The sequence below is a fragment of the Anser cygnoides genome, chromosome 1 (genome assembly GCF_040182565.1).
Source record: "Anser cygnoides isolate HZ-2024a breed goose chromosome 1, Taihu_goose_T2T_genome, whole genome shotgun sequence".
NCBI classification, from domain to species: domain Eukaryota; kingdom Metazoa; phylum Chordata; class Aves; order Anseriformes; family Anatidae; genus Anser; species Anser cygnoides.
In genome coordinates, this window is record NC_089873.1 from 100,249,960 (window position 1) to 100,266,079 (window position 16,120).

At 33.9% G+C, this 16,120-nt stretch overlaps 1 protein-coding gene across 13 annotated transcripts in view; it reads left to right on the forward strand.

Moving 5' to 3' along the window:
• Positions 1–16,120, forward strand: part of STXBP5L (syntaxin binding protein 5L) — a 198,887-nt gene that overhangs the window by 73,238 nt on the left and 109,529 nt on the right. For all 13 annotated transcript variants that reach the window (XM_048047651.2, XM_013196367.3, XM_048047654.2 and 10 more), the window contains exons 3-4: positions 1,167–1,248; positions 3,257–3,357. In XM_048047651.2, the coding sequence (XP_047903608.1) occupies positions 1,167–1,248; positions 3,257–3,357 (183 nt within the window). The remainder of the gene's footprint in view (positions 1–1,166; positions 1,249–3,256; positions 3,358–16,120) is intronic.

Genomic DNA, 16,120 nt, shown 5'->3' on the forward strand with positions numbered 1-16,120 from the left:
CCTTCCTGATCCCATGCCTGCACATTCAGACAGCATCCCTGTGCTCTTCCCAGGCCACTTGTCCCTGCTTCCACTGCCTGTGCATTTCCTTCTTGCACCTCAGTTTGACCTTGCTCAGCCATCCTGGTTTTCTGACCTCCCTGCTCGCTTTCTTACACAAGGGGATGGAGAGTTCTTGTGCTCCAAGGAAAACATCCGTAAAGAGTTGCCAGCTCTGTTCAGCTCCTTTGTCCCTAAGAACAGTGTTCCAAGGGATCTTGTCCACTAGGTCTTCAAATATGGAGGTGTTTCACCTGTTCCACACAGCAATGTTGTTAATAATATCATATTTCATATTCCTCTCTCCTTTTGTTTTACTTATTGTTTTTGGTAATTTTCTAGATCATTAGTTTCACATTAAACTCTCTGACTCAGATGAGAAAGGCCATTATCTAAGTTAGGGAGATTGCAATTTAGTGTGCAGGGAGAAAGATCCAAAGAGAACAGGTAGAAATCTACATTTGTGATATATCTGGACAATCAGATGTTTCTACAAAGCATTGCATCAGCGTTAATTCTGAGTGAACCAGGTGGATTGCCACCGGGGTTTCATTCAGGCTAAGAATTGGCCTTGGTAATGTAGTTCAGAGCTAGACCTAGGTACCTCTGTGTGGCACTGCATCGTACTGTGTTGATAAGACAGAGAGCAGTAGTTTCATGTGAGCTTTTATGTAAGCATGAAATGACTCACTCTAAAAAGCCTTTTCTCATATTTAAAAAAGAAAGCCTGCTATAGAACTGTACAGACCTTAGTCCTAAATCATTAATTTTGTAATGTTTTCATAAGTACAAAAATCTGATACATTCATGTGTTATATGAATGAATAATAAGTAAAGAGAAACTTAAGATGTACCCTGTTGAATTTTTTGTGTTAATTCATGCATTTTATTTCACAGGGAAAAAAAGCAGGCAAGTACAAAGCACTCACAGTTGCACATGTTTCAGGCTGATGGTGTTGATACTTTAATTAGAACAGTGGGAAGTCAGCATGAATTCTTTCGTTTTACAGAAAGCAAGAAGAATTGAGGTTAATTAAAGGTTAATTAGAGATTAATTGATCATTATTTTTTTCCCCCTCTTCTGGTGATGACAGAAATGTTATAATCCTTGACTTTAATGGCAACAGATTGGGCAGGCCTGGTGTTGATTGCTACTGCCAACATGAAAGTGGTGCTGCAGTTTTGCAGCTCCAGTTCTTAATCAATGAAGTAAGTATACATTTACTTGGATTCTTCTGCAAACATTTAGTTGAATAAGGCAATTGGTGTATTATAATTGAGTGATACAACTTTTCTCATTGACAACTATTGCCAACAAGTAAGTGGCATACATTCAGAGAACATTAATCGTACAGACTTTTAGAAGACTATTTATGGGACTGCATGCTGGGAAAAGCATAATGTTAATATACATCAGTATAAAGTACTGAGCAAAAGCTAGTCAATACTTGAATGTGTGCAGGTAGATGTAAAATCCTTTCAATTACTGAATATGCTGCATGGTTCTGTTTCAAATAGAAGTTAATAAATAAGTTACATGTCTTTGTGGAAAGATATTGGTGGTGATTGGCTAAAAGCTCAATAGTTGCAGATACACTACTACTTGCAGCAAAGAAGAGCAATTGCAAGGATTATCAAAATCAAGTTCAGATGACATACAGAAACAGTGAGAGTTTATAGCTTGCTATGTGCAGAATGTCTCTGGAGAAGGTAATAGGCAAGAAAACTTTATGGAGCATATAAATTTGCTCAGCTGATTTTTTTCAGAAGCTCATAACTCTGCCAAATTATGAGCTAGTATTAGTTCAGTTTTCATACGTTTTCTTCCCTGTTGTACGAAAATGCTTTTGACAGTTTCATATCCTTTTTCTAAGCCTGGAGATACCAGAGCTTCTCAATTAAAGAGTTTCAGGTTTTGGTGGTTTTGTTTGTTTTTAAACCTGGGAAATATTTATTTTTTTCTGAACTCGTTTGGAAAAAATGCCTGAACTGCTGAAACTAAGGGATGTGGACTGAAATAATCAGTCCAAATAAATTATTTAGAGGAAGGTAGAAATAGAGAAACCAGAATCAGCTGGTCATTCATAACTAGTACAAGCCCTAATACACAGGGTTAATTTGATTTCTGTGGTGGAGATTCTGTCTCTGAGGTTGGTCCAAATTCTTTGGGAGATGAGAATTAAAGCATAGATTACATTGTATCAGAGACGTTTTACCTTCATAAATTGCATTTGCATATGTCAACATTGAAAAGAACAGTTGCTGGGAATCAGAGGGAAATTTGAAATGCAAGAAAAGAACTTTATCTCCATCAGACCGTCATAGTTGGTACAAACTTATCTTTAATTGACCTCCTCACCCTTCCCCAGGATAAAGTACTGTCTTCCGTTTCAGCAGTATCTAGTTCCTCTGTGCCATAGGAACATGTAGGGACTGATCCTTGTACCAGACCTAATTTGAGGTGTAAGTTTAGTAAACCACTGCAGCAGCAGTAAAGAGCTTCCTCAACAGTCTGTTTTCACATGGCATCACTGTTCCATGATAAGGAGAAAGATAGAAGGAAGGAAGAAGACTAAGTTTATTTCCAGCTGTCCCAACAGATAGAAGTCAGACATTGGATAACATCCATTTCTTTGGGAACAGAAACAGACTTCAGAATATTTCTAATCTGTGACAAAGAAACCATCCTTTTGTCTACATCTCTTAGTTCTTCCTTGGTCCTCTCCCCCTGCTATCTGTCTTTACTTTTTTATCTGCATCTTTTCACAGTTCCAGCTTTGAGTTTCATGTTGTCTTGATATTACTACTAAACTGTGCTTGGCACTGGCAGTTGTTTGTGTGTCTGCTAAACTCTTTTTCCCGTAGTTATATCCTTCATACTTACAAGTAAGTGCTGGCTGTCCTTTTCTTTAATCTCTATGCTTGTGTGGGAATACATGAGAGTTCTCATGTATAACCTTGGTACAAAGCTTTATTTTGCATTTTAAACTGATGGAGTTTTAATTTAACTTTGGCTGATCTTGTAATAATTGAAGTATTTACAATTACCAAATTTATTCCAATTGAGTGTTGTTTATGGTGGAATATATTTTTCTAGAAGAAAGCAACCATTTCTTATAAACTGTACAGTTTTCTACAGATAGATCATTGACAGTGAGAATGACTTAAGAATCCACGGAAGTGTGACATGTTGTGCCATATTTTGTGTCTGCTCTAGGGTGCTTTGGTCAGTGCAAGTGCAGATGATACACTTCATTTGTGGAATCTCAGACAGAAACGACCAGCTATCCTACATTCTCTGAAATTTAACAGAGAACGGTAAGACTATATAACGCAAAATAAACGTTTTAATTTTTTTTAAAAAGCACTATTTTTGAGATTTCTGATAATACATGTTTGTTAGTTTGTCTTTCTAAAGGAGTATATAATTGTCTTGATTTTTTTTTCCATTGTTTGAATCTTTTTTTCACAAAACAAAAATTTTACTTTTTTTGCAGCCTTCTCAGAACTAAAAAAATAGTAGCTGCTTTTTGTCACAGTGTTTTTCATTGAACCTTCTATTTGCATGAACAGTGGTGTAGTTGTGGTTTTAAAGACTAGACACAGGCACTGTGATCCTTTAGGCTGATCTGTTGCTTGGCACTAGCCAGAGGACTTCAACTGGCTGTATCAGAGAAATAGTTCTTCTCTCTACCTTAAAAGGATTTTATTCTTGTAGAATACTGGAAATTAAGCAGAAATAAATTGTGAATTTATGAAACTATGTAAATGTCAGATGAATCAGAGTCTGCTTTTCTAAATTTTACTTTATCAGTACCAAATTACAAAAACCCTGCTGAAAATAGATTAAATGAGTAGTTGTTATTTTCAAACAAAGTCAGAAGCTGAGCACTTTAATCTGTATTTAGTCATTCAAGTAAAGCCTGCTACAATATCATGGAGGCTAAATGCTACATTTGAATTAATATTACAAAAAAATTTTGTGTTTCTGTTACAAAATTAAGTCAGCAGTCAGAAGAATAAGGTTCAGTGCATAAATGCAGCGGTTATTTTTTGTGGGTTATTCTGTACTTCATCTTTGGGATTGATTTTTTTTTTTTTAATTTGAATATGTAGCTATAATGCATAGTATGGTTCTGACAGTGACATTGTAGCTCTCTTATTCTATATGTTCAGTGTTTCCTGAGGTGCAGCAGCTTTTTTAGATATGTATTTACTTATGCAGTGGTGCAAGATATCAGTACTTCATCATGGCTGTGAATTAACAGGTTTGGCTGCACCAAATCTAAAAATTGTTATGTAAATAGACTTTTCCTATGTTTAATATTCAAATACATTCAGTGTTTGCACTTAAATGCCATTAAATTGCAGATTTTATAATGAGAAGTATTACATAAAAGAAAATATACATCCAGATTCCCAAGAGTTTATAATGTACAGAAGCATATCGAGTGGTTTGGATCTGGGTGAGGGAGGATAACAGAAATAATATGTACCTTTATTACCTGCTTCTGGACAGTAAGCCATTGTCTTATATATAATGAAATATTTTAGTCTCGGTATTCTCACCAGGTACATAAATAATCCACAATTTGTTTTTGATAAATCTACGTTTTATATTCAAGTCTATCGTTGTCTGGTTCTTCATCCAGCAACCTTCCATCCAAACTAAAGAATCAGTACTTAGAAGAATTCAGTGTCTGTTCACCTGTTTACCTGTCATTACTCTTCAGAGAGACTAGCGTAGTATATTGGTTAGAACTTTATCAGAATTTCTTGATAAAATAAGCACACACATTTGGGCTGTGCTAAGACTAAAACCTTTGTCATTACATTTACCTAAACTTTATTTTGTTTCTGACAACCTAAAACGCTGGACAAAATATTTGGATGCAAGTTATTTGGAATACTGGAAAGCTTCATATAAAACTAAATTTTGTGGAATGGCATTTTTGAACTGAGGTTAAAAAGGATCTGGGGATATAGTTATTTGTAACAAATGCATAGCTTGCTATATTTCCTTTTATTAAAGTCCAGTCAGTTGTGAGTGGGGGGGAAAAAAAAAGATAAGTTCTTTTATGCATATTTTAAGTAACTGGTACAATCGCTGCCATTTAAATCATTTTTTATTAGTACATCGAAGCTATGAGGCAAGTATCCTGTTATACTGATATGTAACAGTGTCAAATAAGTAAGTCCAATTTTAAATCTAAAAAGAGTTCTCAATTTCTTTCAATGAAGAAATTACTTTGTAGGCTGTTCTTTTCTTCTGAGGGTTCTGTTACACTTCCATAAGTTTTTAGTTTTCTGTGTTCAAGCACTTGACTCCAGGATGAAACTTCTTCAGTTTTATTATATTTTCTTTTAACATATATATCAATTAATTTTAATTAATAATAATTAATTGATTTTAATCTAACTTGATTTTTCAATTTTCTAAGCTTGATTACACATTTGGTATGTAAAATTCAACATAAGCCTCTGAGCAAGCATCAAAAAAAGTTATGCTAAAATGCTTATTAACCCTCTCATTGGAACATTTCTCTGTGTGTATGCCTTATGGAGTTAAGTCTAAAAGAGAGCTTCCATGTTGTGTTTTTTTGTTGTTGTTGTTTTTGTTCTTTTTCTTCCTGAATATATTTTTTGGGTTAGAGCACAGAAGATATGAATTGTGTGATGCTCGGAGAAATATCAAATTATGGTTGTGTTAGTTATAAGAAATTTGCAGCAAAATGGATGTAAGGGAAATTTGGGAGGCTGACGAAGCAGGAAGATTAAAATTGATTTTCTTCAGGAAACTCAAAGGTCTGTCTTCAAAAATTAATGTTTTCTTAACTGTTGGAACATTAATTTTTTTTTTCATCATCTTCTCTTGCAGGGAAGGCTAAAGGGGGGCAAGATTCATACAAAAGAGAGGAAAAATTATTTTGTCTTGTTTAAAGTTTGTAACCTAATGAATGAGCTGATTTTTATGTTTTTTGTTTTTTAAGAGGGAAGAAATGTTAGTTGGCAAAGAACAGGTTTTAAAATACTGATGCATATTTTCAGAAAACAGTAAGATATCAAAAAAGGCCATACAGGGAAGTTTTAGACAGTCAAAAGGTAGTTCTTGCTGGAACTAGTCACTTATAATTTCCCAGCTTTGTCTATCTTACCATGGCTCCAACATACTTGTCCAGATGTTTAAATGCATTTGGCCTTGTGATTTCTCACCAGATTCATGTGGCCCTGGAGAGCTTACAGATATGACAGAGTCTGAATAAAGGCTGTCTATACTTTATAAAAGTTTCTGTCAGATCTTGTTCTCCAGTTGTTGGCTTCTATGACAAAAGGAAAAAAAAAAATCCACAGTTATTCCCCTTAATATTCATATAGAGAGAGGTCTTGTAAAAGAGTGTTATTTATCTGTGCATGAAATAGTGGAACATAGACATGAGGGGAGGGGATGGCAAAGGAAAGTACTGATATTTGTGTATAGCATAACTCCAAATTATTTCTAAAATCCCAGAAATATAAGAAAATCAGGCTTCTGTATGTATGCATAACTAGTGGACTTTGTCAGGGGCTAGGAAAACAATGGTATTTAACCCAAAGAAAGAGAATACTTTTTTTTTCTTAGTTATCTTTCTTACTATACCAACAAAATAAAGAATAGTTAAATCTGAAATGAGCAAAAACTGTGATGGAGAAAACTGATATATATGTCTTGCTTTGGAATGTAACTTTCTTGGGCCAAGGAACTGACTTTTTCACCCCCTTACTTGCACAAGCATGTAACAAATTCCTGATGATACAGCATGTAATAATTTGAGGATAATGGATATTAAACTGCATCCCTGAAATAGTCCAGGAACTATTAGCTTTAGAGAGATTAGTCATTCAAGTCATAGAATTTAGCATCTATATGAAAACGGTAATGACTAATAAAGTGAGAAAATCTTGCACTGTGCATTATTGATGCATAAAGGTAATGCACTTATTTATATACTATCGTTTAACTTTAAAGAAAAAACATCAGAAGTATGATGTCTCTTCAAATTTTTAACATAAAATAACACTAAATATCAAGCAAAAAAAAATAGTAATTTTAGATTTAGACAGCTTTTGCAGGACCAAACACAGTTTTTCAGATGTAGTTTACCTGTAAGAATGAAACATATTGCTGCTTCAAGTTTTATAATTTGCATGTTTCTCCACTGAGGAATTATAAAAAAGGTCATTTTATTTGTATAGTGTTTTTGTCTCCTGATACGCTGTTTGTTTCAGATTTTTCTTTCTGAACAATTGACAGACTTCATGAATTGGTGCAGTATAATGCACTTTTACTTAAAATACTAGTATCTGCTTATGATCAGGAAGATTATCAGTATTATCTCAGAATCTTGATTAATTTGGCTTAAATTAATTAGGTTTCATGTAGAATCATTTTATTCTGAGTTTTTAAAATATTTGATGCATGAACTGTACAGCTGTTTAGATTCTGCTAGATGGATGAATGCTACTTAAATCTTTGGCCATTAGTCATTGTAACTTCTTTTATTGCACCAGTCTTCATATTGCTGAATTTTTTAATTTGTAATTTGTTTCTGTTTACTGACATTTAAGATCGAAGGACAATGGACAAAAATCTGCTCTTGGTAGTGTTTATGTATACGTGCAACTACTTGAGTCAAATTTCCCCAAGTATATAATATATATTCCCTCTCTCCCTTCTCTGAAAGTCAAAAACGTTTGTTCTTTTTTCAGGTGTTGGTAACATAGATGTAAAGAGAAAAGACTTATGAAATACAAATACAAATCCTGTTTGCAAATAGATTTGCAACCAACTGGTTGTCTTTTGTTTACCATGTATCATTCAGTATTGAAACACTTAATAGTGTATGAATAATACTTCAGTAATAAAATGTCATTTTGTAGCTATTAAGTCACAGTTTGTAAACTCTCCCCAATTTTTTTTTCCTCTCTTCTGAACTGTTGGTAAACTGTTTTGCCAATTGTGAGGGATTTATTATGTGGTATGTTCTTTGTGACAAGCAACCTCCAAGAATATTGTAGGACTTCTCAAATAATTCAGGGATACGTTGATGCAAAATTAACACTATTTACTTGTCTCTGATAATTCACTGCTCCTTTACTAAGTGTCTTTTTGGATCAAGTGTGAAAGGAACACTGAAAAATGAGGTGTGATAATAAACTGATATTTTTGTTCTGCCGTGTAATCTCCCGGACTTTATAGCATTTGGTATGTTTTTGTCTTGTATCAACATACAACATTGTCATATTAAATTCCTCTTGCTATAGTTGGAATGTAATACAAAACATTAAGAACCTTCAAGTAAATATAAATATAAGCAATATGTTTCAGTAGTCAGCCCCATACCAAGAAGTGTAATGATACAGCTGTTACTCAAAGAAATGCTTGACTATGGCATATGGTTGATAATACATGATTTGCTGTACTGTGTACAAATAGGAAGCACAAATAAAGCTTCTTAACCTCTGGAAACGCTCCATAAGACTCTTTTCAAAACTCTTGAAGGATAACATTATGTTGATATTCCTTAGATTAGTCCCTCCTTTTTCTTTTGATATCATAGGAGATGCCAGATTTGTCTTCAGTGGACATTTTAGGCAAAACAAATAACTGCTACTGGAAATAGATAACTGTCTAGCTGCTGCAAAGAACATTAGGATTAAGCTAAACTACCAAAACCTATAATACACTTTTTTTAAAAAATATAGATCAGAGCAGACTTCGGCAGGTATGGTTTTGAATATACAGCAGTTTATACGCATAGATTAGTGCAACTGGGATGGCAGTAGTCATAGTCTAAAAAATAAAAATTGTGAAATCCAGGTCATATAGGCTTGTATACATTAGTTTCCCTTATAAGCACAGTTTATCTCCTGTTATTCTGAAGCTGAGCTAGTTGAGTTGTATTGTGATTGACGTGGGGGATAGCCTTCCTGTTTTTCCTATTTTAGCCAGCAGTGACTGGCATGTTACAAGTGAGCTGACAGCAGTGTGTCAGTTTATGCACTGACACATTATACTTATACATAAACACAGTGTAGAAGTTTTGTTGGGTTTTTAAAATCCATCTTCCTGCACTGCGCACTGATGCCATAACAATACCTTAAGTACACCTCTGTAGGGGAATCAGCAGGTGACAAAGGCTACATAACTGGCTTTGAGGCTGTGACCTGTAACGCTTTTTTCAGTATTAAGGGTATGCTGGCGCAGAGGAAGAGAAGCCTCTTAAGTGGGTGATTGAGAGCAATTCTCCATCAGCTTTTACTTGTTAATTAGAAGTTGATAATATCTGATATTTTGCAGTATTTGAACAAGGTGATAAAGGGTATTACTGTAATGCTTGGAAGCAAAGATAAAAGATAGAGATCATTTTGGATCAGGTGACTTTTCTTATGTGTGTTGGTCCATATTCTTACCTGAGAACACCTAGATTCTTGCTGTATCTTTGCAGGATTTTGTGTCCTGTGTCATTTGCCTCATCAAAAGGACAAGGAAGAGGTTATTGAATTAATACTGGTGATGGGCTGCGCAGTCTCTGTACTACCTGAATCTGTTTACTTTTGCATTAGGGACTTGCAGGTTACTAACCTTAGATTGTGTTTCATTGGCTGTTCAAGGAACTGAATTCCTTTTGTAGCTTGCCAGCTCACAGAAGAGCGCCCCGGTTAATGTTCCGTAACTGCAAACTCTGTATCTTCTACATGCTTTCAAATTAGTCAGAGGTCTGTCATCAAGCATGAAAACAGTTAGGTTTAGTGCAGTTACACAGACATGCTATACCACAAAACAAATCCTAATTGCATGATATGATGCAGCATTTAGGTGTGTAAAAGAACCACAGAATTCAAATATAAAGCAATATTTCACCATACAACCATGTCTACCTTTTTATACTGAGAGACAGTTTGTGGAAAGGATTTAAACTTACTCAGAATGATAGGAAAAAAATGAGGAAAGCAAAAGAAGCCATGCTGCTGATTGGCATTCACTTCCATATATTGAAGAAGTTCTTAAAAAATCCCTTAGGCAGGTGTTTGTTGTTGTTGTTTGGTTGTTGTTTTTTGTGTGTCTGTGTGTGTCTTTTGAAATCTGTATTGCCAAGTGTGAAAATAACAGAGAGCTCAAACATTTAAGATGCATATTAAATGTTTGTGGCATGATCCAGCATCAGCATTCATCACTTTTTAAAGAATGATGCTCAGGGCTTTCAGTAAACAATTAACGTTTGCATGTGCTGCTTTGCATGCAATCCTTCAGGAGTGGAAGCAACGCAGGACTTATGAAATTGAAATGATCTTTTTTTCAACACTTCCATATCCTGTGTTCCAACTGTAAGGTAGAAAATCATATTCTTTGAAGTTTAAGGCCTTTCCCTTTTCATTTTAAACTGCATTCCATTTCTTCAGGTCAACTTGTGCAGATTGTCCTTATTCTGTAATATTGTGTCCCTGAGACTTCATTAGTATTAGTACCAAGATCAGTTATGAAATTACAAGGTCAGCTGTAAAACTAATTCCCTAGAATCTCTCAAATAGCCAGTAAAATATCTCCTTTTCAACATAATCAAGTGGAAAATAGACATTAAAAATAGAATTTAATAGTAGTGCTTTTTATTTATTTTTAAATAATTGTTTTCTTTAAAATAATATGTACTAGGTCTTTTACCATTTCCTTGTCTAATTTTTTTTCTTCTAAGGAATGAATATTCTGGAATAGCCTACCTTTCGTAAACCTACCTACCCTATTTTACCATAACTTTTAAAAATTTGTCGTTTAGAAACTCAAAACCTTAATTAGTGTTTTCCGTTAAGTATATTTGAGTGATCTCAATAACAACAACATGGTCACAGCAACAGAGAGGACAACATAGCTTAACTTTATTTCTATTGGTTTTAATTTTTTATGCTTGCCTTCCTATATGGGATTTGTAGTGCCATCTGTGTTGGTGTTACTGCAGAGGAAGTACTGCGAGAACTTAAACTGACTAGTTTAAAAGTATTTTTGTTTCTTTATGCTTAAATATGCTCAAATTGCACCAGGATAGACTTTAATCTAAAATGGCATCACCTTTTATTGATCTACTGACTGTTTACTACAGAAATCTGTTAACTGACATCTTCCAGAATAGCTAGACCCTACAATTACTAGCAATATTTGCTTTCTAATCTGTACATGAAAAAACAAATTCTTCTAATTACAGAACTTCTCATCACATTTTTCATTCTAGAATATTACAAAGATCTGTGTTTATATCCACATTCAACCTTGAATTTAAGAATCTCTGTCCTGTTTTTAATCATGGCTTTAATGGTGTTAATATTTTGAGTTTCCTTTCAGTTAAAAATGTCCTTAGTTCATTATACCACAGTGGCTGCTTTTTTATACCTGTTTGCTAAACAACTTCTCTGAAGGCAAATAGAGCTGTCTAAGATATTTAAGATATCTTTTAACACAGCTCAATATATAATGGTTCTATTTTCACATGACTATAAAACATGTAATAATAACATTAGCACACTGTATCGTAATGTGCTTTGTGATAAATACTCAGAAAAGCCTCAAAACAGAAAATACAGCTATGATGTTACATTATTTATGTATATCACTTCATTTTTAAAAGCATTCATTCAGGACTTAAGGAAAATCATCACAAAATATGATGAATAATTTGACAAATATTTTTCTATTTCGTGGTTATTAATCATTTACAAATTAATTCACATATTGATCACATTGGTGCATTAAAAGCAGGTTAACAGATAATAGCTGACATATATGAATTATTCCTAGAGATAACAGCTGTTTCTAATAGCAAAAGGACAAAGAAATGGAAAGATGTTATACAACCGAACACTTCTACTTTCCACTGATTGCTAAAACCATACAACATTGTTTGCACTTCCCCCCAATCCATCCCTGGGCTATGCATTTGACACTTATTACTTTAAATAAAGCTTTTTACCTAAAATATTTTGTCAGATAGATAAATGAGTCTCAGGACTGGATCTGAAACTTTACTGTGCTGTGGGAAACATGTTAAGTGAAGGTTTCTAAACAAGAAGTTTCTCAGCTCTGAAACACCAAAATTATTCTTTCAGGCTGTTAGTAGGCTAAATACTGTGGCTATAAATAGAGCGTAGTTAAAATGTTTGACAAATGAAATTTACTTATATGAGTTAATCAAATAACTTTATAAGTTTGGTGTGTGTATATGCACATATTTGCGTGGGTGTGCATGTCTGCACATGTGCATACCCACACACATGAAATCATCGAGACCCATAGAACCGATGGAGAAAACTGAATAGCTCACGCAATTACCTGATGACATGGCAACAGTACAGGGAGTAGAGGGTCCACCATCCCGACAGACCCTCTCTTCTATTTTATTTCTTCTCTTGGGTCACTGTGGATGTATTTCCTTCTATTAGTTCTAAGAGAAAACAGATATTTATTTTAAATTCTGTTCTTTAAAACATCTTTGTTAAATGTTTAATTTTTTTATGTCACCTGGCCACCCCCGATGGTCTGCCTGAGTAACTTGTATGTTGGTTTCTTTCTTCAGGAAAAAATATGTTCTCTCTTAGCAGTAGATGTAATGTTGCTATATGCTGTAAGTCTTTAAGTCATCCACTAAGCAGTGTGCTTGTTATTCCTAATGCCTTGCAAAACCAGATTTGGATAGCAAAAATTAAAATGCATTTGCATGGCGATACATTTAACAACTGTGTTTTGAGGACTTAGTTATAACAAATGAAAAGTCTACTATTGTAATATAAAAATACACTATAACATAATTTCCATATGTGGATCATCTATTTAATATCATACATATTCATGTTAGACAAGACCAAAAAAAGGCAGCTTTAAAAATTTAAACAAATTCAGACAGAATATAGATCAGTGTGGAATAGTTTTCATTTCGTAGGAATTTTCAGCTTGTTGTTGTTATTGTACAGTTACAAGAATTCTGTGTTTGTATGTTTATAAGTTTTGAAATTCATAGTCCTGTTCAAACCTATCCTTTTTGTTAGATTAGATTTCCAGTCATATATTAAAGCAGTGAAGAACATGCAGCCACTCTGTTGCAGCAAGTCATTCGCTTCTTGGAAACCACACCAACCTTTTCCTGCTCAGGCACATGGCAGCTTTAAGCAGAATCCAATGCAATGATTTAGGACACTTTTCCTTCTGTCACAGTAAACTCTGGGCATTATTCCAGTAAATCAGAAATAGAGCTAGTAATGTCAGTGTTCAGATTATCTCATTAAACAGTACATGAGCAGGAAGAGAAGAGAGACTACAGATTGCAGAAGAACAAGGACCGCTAATCACAGAGTCCCTGTCTACTGAAGCATAACAAATGAGAACAGCTGGTCTCCAATAGGCCTACATGACTTTAATTGATGGAAGCTGTTAAGGAAAAAAATGGTGTATACGCAGTAAAAGTATACGCACATACATGCACACACACAAATGGAAATGTAATTTTTTTTTTACATTGAAGTCAATTTCAGTATTTTAGTATCGTCCTGATACCAGAAAGTCAATCAAAGTAGCTTGATAGATATTGCTATAAAATAGGTTTTAAGCTCATTATAGTAAGAATGGTTGATATAAAAACAGATTTCTGCATATAAAAAACAAATTTCAACCTTTCCTCTTTGAGCTGAGTCTCAAATTAATTTTGAGACTATGGAATTGGGAAGAAAAAACTGCACTTTTAGTTTATAGTTTGTGTTGAGTAAAAGGATGGGAGAAACTCAACCCCGTTTTTTTGTTTTGTTTTAATGCAACTGCTACAAAATTAATGAAAGAAATAAATCAGAAACTTTCTCTTTTGGGAACAGTATCCCCCCTCTTTCATCTTTTGTTTTTAGGCTTTCTTTTATTGCTAAGAAGAAACACAGTGGCTATTACCGTGGTCTGTATTGTCCATCATTGTCACAATACTTGGTATTACAACTCAATTTTTATTTAACCTTCAAAGAAATTAATGGTGAACAACTGAAGTACTATAAATAAGAAATCGTGATTTCACAAGACAATAGACAAGGGAGAAATCGTGTATGCTGTCTTTCCCCTAAAGAAGAAAGCAGCAATCTAGTCTGTTTTCCAAGTCTGTTTTATTAATTTTTTCACTTCTCTGTTTTTGTGGAAGTTTTCTCATTTTTATTGTCTCAGGACCATGAGCTGGCATCAGAAATAAATTGTATGACAATGAAAATACATTTCTTCCATCATCTTTTCCTTGCTAAGGAAGCAAGTTCCGATGCTGAAACTGCATATAATTTCCTTGTCTTTTTCCTTGGACTTGGATCAGTTTTTTTCAGTGGTCCAAGTCCATTGGTTACACCCATTCAATCCATTACATTGCTGTTCTGTGATACTACAGATCTAGCTGTGATGAGTACGTCACTGTCGTTGTCAATGATCCCATGCCCATACACAAGACATCATAATGAATTTACAAGCAAAAACATAAAGGGATTTGACAGAAAAGGGTGTCTTTGCTGTGCATTTGTCTAAGGAAGGAAAACAATTTTCTGTCATCCTGATTATGAAGTGAATTATTAGTAGCACAGGCTACAAAAGTTGTCATCCTCTTGCACACTGGGATTTCAAGAATGAGTTTTAAATTACTCTGAAGTTCCAGGAATGCCAGTAAAAATGATGCAGTGCTGCTATGGCAGAAGCTGTTGAGTTACCAAGAATGTGAATTTAGATGCCTGTATCTTATATGAAGTTATAGGGCAGCTTTCTTTGTATGTGTTATGGCACATTGAACAGGACAGTATGATTTTTATTTTTTTTTTCATGAGGTTGTAAGAAGGTAGGTTATAGGAATTAAAACTGATGTTTAAAAAAGGACCTGTTGCATGCTATATGCTTTGAGCCTTCCTGTAAAGGGATCATGATAACCTTGTAAGGTTTTATCTGCATACATAAATGCATTTGTTATTCAGGGGAGATCTCCAAGTTTGTGGATCTAATCTAATAAGATATAATTCATCTAACATTTTTGAACATGCATTTTCTGATTTGCCTAGATTCTTCAAAGTTTGAGTTAACTGCTTGTAAGTAATGTTAATCCATTATAAATTCTCATATAGTTGATACACTAAAGCTTTTTGTAGTTAAAATAAGCATTTGTGTCCTAAAACAAATATTTATGGAATGCTGTAAAATAATCGTTACAGTTGTGATTGAAAACTCATTTGAAAGAGTAGCCTCGCAATTCAAGAATGGGACTAACCTTAGGCTTATAGTTATTTCATCTGTCTAGAAGTTTTGAATAGGTATATACTGCTTTTGAAGTATCAGCCTACTTTCATTTTGTATTTTCTTAAAGGGAAAGAAGGAAAAAGAGGAACCAAATATGGTATTGATAGTGTTCTGCTTTGCTCTTTTTATTTTAGTTTTTAACTTTTTAAAGGGTTAATAATCAGGCACAGTTTCTATAATAAGGATGCTTCAGAATGCACCCGTAGCATCAAAGAAAAAGGAAACCAAAATAAAGACAAAAACAGAATGTCTTGAAAAATAAATACTTTTTCAACTTCATTTCTTAAAATTTTACTTCTCTTTTCTTTCTCTTTCCTCTCTTTTCTTTCTTTCCTCTCTTTTCTTTCTTTCCTCTCTTTTCTTTCTTTCCTCTCTTTTCTTTCTTTCCTCTCTTTTCTTTCTTTCCTCTCTTTTCTTTCTTTCCTCTCTTTTCTTTCTTTCCTCTCTTTTCTGCTGACTCTTGTATTCCTTTTAGTTATTCTTTTAGATTGTTTAAATATAAATTTTCAGGTAAAGATATAAGGAAATATCCATGTACCTTAAACACTTTGAAAGTAGCAATGGACCACTAGCCAGTTGATATGTCTAAGTAATTTGCAAAACAATAGCTGCATATGCTTTTTTTCTCTATCAAAACAAATATCTATAGCATTTATCTGTACTATTTAAGCCTGCTTTCCTAAAATGAAATTATAAATAGACTGTCACAATGTTTTTGCAACATTTTTTCCAAGTATAATTTATAGAAACAATGTGTGTGTG